Genomic DNA, 6,971 nt, shown 5'->3' on the forward strand with positions numbered 1-6,971 from the left:
CGGGCGGCCGGCCCTCCCCCCGGCGCCCGCACCCACCTGGCCCAGCGCCGGAAACGAGAGAGAGAGACTCTGCCTCAGGGTTTCCTATTCTTAAGTGTGGATCACAGAGGCAGTCACAACTTTAAGTTGCTTAAAGAATTGTCCATATTCAAACTGGCCACCTGATAGGTTCTATCAGGTCCCAGAGGAAGCTGTAAGCACCCCTTAGCAAGGACATCCCTTCCAGGACTATGCTTGCTAACCTATGACACTCCTTTACTTGGCCGTGCCCAAACCCCCCTGGGACACAAGGTGATGGCAGTCCTAGAGTCATCTGGATTTCTGGATTTTTGTGAACTTCTCTGGACCTGACCTTGCTTTGTAGGGCCAATATATGCAGTTCTGTGCCTGAACTAATTATTAGTTTTTTCACATCTGATTCATCTTGGAATGATATTTGTAGTGTCTTTGTATCTGTGGCAGTTAAAGAATTACTAAAGAATTACAAACAATTGAGATAACTAAGTTTCATTCTCCTTTACATTTGCTCTTATTATTTAGTTCCTTTTCTCAGGTTTTAATCCTGGAAAAGACACAATGCTGCTGCATTTTGTAGAGGTGTGACCTGAATGTCCAGACTCCAGTAATGTATCTTTATGGCAACAGAATTAAGGTATTAATGTTCTCCTTCTAATAGTGTTTTGTGGTGCTCTGTTTGGCAGGATATTGGAGAATCCTAGACTTTGACTATGAGATGAAACTCCTGAATCACGTGACTCAGCTAATAGACTCAGAGTCCTGGCCTTTGAGTAAGGTTCCTCTATGTGCCTGCCTTGAAGAACTTGGATCTCTAGAACCCAGGTAAACAATTATTTTTAGTACTTAAAATTGCCTACATTTGTTATTAACTATTAATAATTACAGTACTTGTTAACTGTTTATTAGAATTATAGTCTTGCAAATCTAGATTCTAGTTACCATGGTCTAAATGATACATTTTCTTTTTTTCTAAAAATATACAAAGGAATTTTTAGACAGATAGGTTAGTAAACTGATTTTAGTGTTTATTGTTAGTATTTCCATTGATTCATAGTAGAAACATTACTGCTGAGTTGTAAATGATGGAAGTAGCATGTACTTAAGTTGTAAATTGCTGAGCATCTTGAAATACCTGTTCTGAAGCTATAGCTAGCCAAAAATGTTTGGTTTACCTGTTGCATACTATCTGAGAAGGTATCCCCTGGGCTTCCTTTTCTCCAGGCTAAACACCCCCAGCTCCCTCAGCTGCTCCTCATCTGACCTGTGCTCCAGACCCTTCACCAGCTATATTCCCTGCCTCTGGACTCACTCCAGCCCCTCAATGACTTTCTTGTAGTGAGAGGCCCAGAACTGGACACAGGATTGAGGTGCAGCCTCACCGGTGCTGAGTACAGGGGGACAATCCCTGCCCTGGTCTATCACTATCCCTCTGGCTCTGTGGCTTCTGTGCTGGAGCACGAGGTGTAGCGATCTCTGAAAGGCATCTCCAAAGCAAAGCCGCTCCATGGGATCAGCTATATCCACTCACACACGCGTGCACGCACAAATGCACAGACAGCTTCAGTAATATGGTCAGTGGCAGAGAGGCTGGAAGGTTCTTTGCATAGATTTCCACGAGAGCAGTTTATTGCTTCTACACTGTGAAGGGTTCTAGAGGCAAAGACCCAGAACAATGGAGAACTCAGGCTTAACTACGGGGGTGGGGCTAGCACCAGAAACCAAAGGTGTGAGGGCACGGGGGCGGTACAAAGGCGAGACAAGGGAATGGGGAGCCATGGGGGAGCTCTGGCAGAGTGGCGAGGGGCAGAGGCCAATGGGGGCAACCTGGAGTGGAAAACTTTCTATGGCATGGAACATATAAGGTAGCAAGGAGGCAGAGCGGCCAACAGCCAACCGGGGAAGCAGAACTGGGGTAGATTAACGTAACAGAACAAAGCATCCTGGGAGAGGCTTCTTTTATCACCATGACCACTAAGTCTCTGGCACCAGGGACTGTCTTATTGAGAACTCTCTGTCCCTTGTACCACAGGCTAACTGGCCACCATGTGGACAGGCTGAATACATAGATTGACTGTTTTTGATACCATTCTTTATCATTTCAAAGAAGTGATATTGCAAGAATCTCTTTTCCTTATTTTCCTTATGCATTTTAGTCTTTGCTAGTTACACCTAGAAAGTGGAAGAGACCTTTGTGGTTGACAGGTTAAATCAGCTCCCATCTGTTATTTGTCCCCTTTTGTTACCTCTTTTACTTCTATTTTTTTAATCTGTTTCTTCATTTCACCCACAAAAATGTGTCTCATAATCTAGTCTCTTCAATTTATTTTTTTCTCCATACCTTAATCTTCTTGGTAACTGTTTCTGTAGTGTCCTAAAGAACAGTGTTAGAACTTGATTTCTGGGTTTGGTTTTTTTTTTTCCAGAGAGATGATAGAACACATTCTTGTAAGCTATGGCAGGAAATACGTTGATGGTAAGTTTTAACTTTGCATAAAAGACATAGTTATTAATGAGGAAATGTAGATTTTGTGAAGGATGGTCCGAACAAACGAGTTTGTTACAGTGCCAGTATAAGGAGGAAGCAAACTGGGCTAAAAATCAGTACAATTATTAAAGGAAGTTTCATAGGAAAAAAGGCTATTAAACTGTACAAGACACAAGGGAAAATTGTGAACAGAGGTACTGGAAGTGATTTATTAGGTGTCCACAAGCCATAATTTTGTGACTAAAGAGAGATCACTAGTAAAATTTAGATGACATCTCTCTTTAATACCCTAGAAGGCCTCAGATATTTAAGCAATTAATTGTGCTATTGTGAATAGTCAATGGCATGAATTCAGCTTGCCTGAAGTAGGTATCTGCCTTTGATCTCTTGAACTGCACCACAAGATCCGCTGGTTGTATTGATTAGATTTCCATTGTCCATCTCACACGCAGATACAATATTGCACTGCCTTAGTCTGAATTCTTTCCCACAGTTGCTTTCATCTCATCTTCGGCTGAAGGAGGAGTTGCACTCAACCTTAAAGCACATAGGAAAGTAACTGGAGTGACAACAGACTCTTGTCTTAATATATTTAAGTAGGTTGCACAAGGAACAGTTTGAATTACAGACAGGTGGCTGAAACAATAGAAGGAAGTGTTTATACCTGATTTTGTTCAGAGAATTTTAGCAAAGTCAGTGTGAGAGAAAATGAAGTCTTATCCCTTCATAATCTCATAAGGGTGATTAAAGAAGTGAAAGTTTAAGTGAAATTGTTTAAGCAAATGCTTTAATACAAGCCATTCAGAAATAGGAATGAAAGCTGTAGGAGAAACAGTACACTGTGAAAGGGGAAAACATGGAGGGCAAATACGTTTATTGATATGAATTGATACTGTATTTGCTGTATATGCTGTATTCTGCATAATTTGTTCTTGAGAATAAGATATCATAATTTATCCAAATTAATACCAAGTCTCATTACTTCCCAAGGAAAAGAAAAAAGAGGATACTTGTTGTATAGAAGACTGTAGAACAGAATGGAAATACAAGGCTGTTCTCTGTTATCAAAAGGCAAGAACCCAAGATAACCTAGTTTTTGCTTCTCAGCAGGGGAGGTTTTCTTTGAAATGTGTGAAGATAAAATATGCAGAGCTATAGCACAAATGCTTTTGCAAAATGCAGTTAAATTCAATCTATCAGAGTTTGAAGAAGTCTGGCAACAGAGTGTCCCTGAGGGGATGACAACAAGGCTTGATCAGCTTCAGGTAAACACATAAAGATGTATGGATTCTTTTGTGAGTAGGCTGTAACTGACTTGTGTCATACACAGATTTTACCCATTATTGGGTATTGTGTTGTTTCTGTCAGCTTTTGAATTCAAGTACGCTTTATGACATCCTCTATGAGCACCAGTAGTCTGGAATCATAACAGTTCAGGTTGTTGAACAGATTGTAGTGAACAGCCAGTAGAGTAGCAAGCACTATGGGAATCCTTTTCCTCAAAGGAAGGCAGAGAGATGTTGGAAGCCAATGGATTATCCCTTCCTTCTTGTCATAAAGAAAATTATAAACACTGCATGTAAAACAGCACCTTTATGATACTTCTTCAGTTTGTCTCTGGTAGTGCAGTTGTAGAAGGCTTTGGATCTGCAAAGAGCAGCTTGTATGGAATACTGTCAGAAAGATGGAAGTTTAATTGTATCTGTATTTAACATTTTCTTTCTGATGCTGATCTGCAGGGCTTGGCTCTTGTGGATAAAAGTTCAAGACCAGAGACCATCTGTCTGCTAAAAGTAGAAGAGTTACCTGAAGACAACCAGGAAAGATTCAACAGCTTATTTGGCATACGAGAAAAGTGGACAGAAGTGGATATTACCCCTTATATACAGTACGGATGTATTTCTTTTTATTAAAATATAATAAGTATTATATTCTTTCCTTTTTGCATAACTGGCTTCTGATGAGCTATGATCCAGTAGCCTCAGCTACTAAACTTTGCATTTTAAATGAATATGGATTCTGTATGAATAGAATACCCACCTCTGGGATCTGTAACTCTTTTTTGGATTTAAATGTGTGTAAAAAGCTGATGCTACTGGATTTAAATAGGTGATAACTCTCATTTGATTAAGGCAGACTTAATTCAAAGGCCAAACCTCCTGATACGTAAAATCAGTCTCTATATTTACAACACTAGAACTACAGAGCAGTAGTGCTTCCTGTACTGCATCTTTTGTTCCTTTGGTCGTTAAGACTTACACTACTGCACTATCTGGAATGCCCAGCTGTGATATATTTGAGCAGATATTGATGGTAACCCAGAAGTAACTGCATCAACCCTTTATGAGTGGCTCTAAATTTACAGTAAAATAACTGAATAGTTCAGCGCTAACTGTTTTGCTAGACTGAAAACTCATTAGACAACAGTAATAATAAAAACTCCCCCTAAAAACCAAAATTTTTTTCTGAAGTAAGAAATATAGTTTTGCCTATTCTTTAAACGTCAAGAAAAGTTCTAAACTTTAGGTAATTTAAAGCATTATGTGACAGTTACAGTAGTTTGGGTTTTTTTCCTAATATCCTAATCCAGTTTATTGCTTTAGTTACAAGTATTTTACAGATTCATTTTGTGTGAGAATATCTTTTAATGCCAATGTCGTGTGCTTTATTTCCTCTTTAGAGACTTGTGTGCAGAGAAGCAGACTGTTGGTGCTCTTCTGACAAAATATGCTCGCTCCTCAATGCTGAATGGTGTTAAAGTTTATAATTCTAGAAGACCCATCTCATAACAAGTATTGTTTGAAGAACTGAGGATACTGAATGTAGTAACAGTGAATGTTACTTGCTGCTGCCTGGGGAAAAGAGTTGCCAACCAACTTATACAATAATGTTGTACTTGAGTTTAAGCAGCTAAGCTACTTGAACCAGCTGTTTTCTGCTCAGCTAAGGAGAGTGTGAGGGGTTCAGCTCACCTTCCTTTGCCAACCTTCCTTTGCCCAGCTGCTTTTTCCTTTGTGTCTAGTTAAGCCAGGAGCCAAGCTACTTCTTGAGTACACTTAAAGCTGCTTATCTGTACGTCTGAAATAAAAATTTAAAACCTCCTTGATAATAATTCAATCACTTGAATGGATTTGAGTATCAAAATGGAAATTTTAGTCTTCTGCCCATTAGTGATCATTCTTAAAGATTAAGGTTTCATTGCAGTGTTCACATTTTAAATAGCACAGAGCTCATCAAGCTCATGAACAAATCATTCCCCAATTGAGACTACACTAGTCTTGATTTTGAAAAGTGGTTCTTTTGAAGGTCATGTCTATGAACACAATCAGCACAAGCACCTGACACTTTAATACTTGGCAGAATGGCCTTTTATATATTAAAAAAACCTTGAATTGTAGTGAAGTGTGAGTATAAGAGAGTAGTTGAACATTGTGTTACGAATTTCCTATAAACTTAGTAAAATGTAGCTGAGGTAAAACTAATACTTTACAGAAGACTACTTGTGCTTTTTAAAAAAGAACCTACAATTATTGTTTTTAAAACTTCGTTATGACAAATAACTGCACATAGAAATTGTGCCTTAAAAACAAGGATTGTTTGCATGTCAGTAAACTAGAGTTTAATATTAGGTAGTTTTCAGATTTATATTTTAAACTTAACAGTTGTATGTTAATTGATACAAAAAAGCATTTTTTCCATCAGACTCAGATGTGAGGTATGAAATACCTTGGAACTGCCAGCATTCCAGCTGTAGGATGAGCAGGGAGAAGAGACAAACTCCTCCTAAACCAAATGTAACTCTTAAGATGCACGGTGTCTGTACTTGGAATTTGGAACAGATAAAAAACAGAATAAAAGCTACTTCCTGAGCTCTGTTTATTGCCCAGTAATGCAAGGTCAGTGCCCTGTGCTCCACATTGCTGGTGCAGAGGTGTGGTGTTTGACCAGCTGTGCAGAGATGTATAATGGCTCTCTTCTGGGAAGAACTGCCTTGTTTGCCGTCTGGTTCCAACAGCTGCCATCCTCCAATAGCACCAGAAAGTTCACTCTCGAGAGATCAATGGTAATATGAATGGAAAAGCCTTGGAAGTTCTTCCATTGCATCACAGAAGGTTCCTTAGTTGAAATAAATATACAACGCAATTGCTACTTTTGTAGTCTGTTGTCCGAGTTTTTTACATAGGGGTTTCTTTGTAAAAAAAATAAACTAAGTATTTAATGAATAGTGCTTTATTACAGCTGTGAGAAGAGTTCCTGTAAATTAATTTTGTGTTTTCATTCCATGTGTTCAGTGCTGCTAATTGGTTTTGTTAGACGTTCAAAACGAAATGATGCTTTCAAACTCCATCAGTTTCTCTGATGCAAGCGTTTATTTTAACCTAAAATGGGTGAATCGAAACTTACTTATAATAGAGCAGTCTTGGTTCTGCAGGAACTTCATCTCGTGTCCTGCTACTCGAAGTGACAC

General features: G+C 38.9%; 1 protein-coding gene across 1 annotated transcript in view; it reads left to right on the top strand.

Annotated features, from left to right (window-relative positions):
• DSCC1 (DNA replication and sister chromatid cohesion 1) overlaps positions 1-6,652 on the top strand; it is a 14,686-nt gene extending 8,034 nt beyond the window's left edge. The window contains exons 5-9 of the mRNA XM_017746113.1: positions 702-840; positions 2,442-2,491; positions 3,611-3,768; positions 4,243-4,391; positions 5,184-6,652. Coding sequence (XP_017601602.1) covers positions 702-840; positions 2,442-2,491; positions 3,611-3,768; positions 4,243-4,391; positions 5,184-5,292 — 605 coding nt within the window. The 3' untranslated portion in view covers positions 5,293-6,652. The remainder of the gene's footprint in view (positions 1-701; positions 841-2,441; positions 2,492-3,610; positions 3,769-4,242; positions 4,392-5,183) is intronic.
• The last annotated feature ends 319 nt before the right edge of the window (positions 6,653-6,971 follow it).

Source organism: Corvus brachyrhynchos, unplaced genomic scaffold (assembly GCF_000691975.1).
Source record: "Corvus brachyrhynchos isolate BGI_N302 unplaced genomic scaffold, ASM69197v1 scaffold28, whole genome shotgun sequence".
Classification (NCBI taxonomy): domain Eukaryota; kingdom Metazoa; phylum Chordata; class Aves; order Passeriformes; family Corvidae; genus Corvus; species Corvus brachyrhynchos.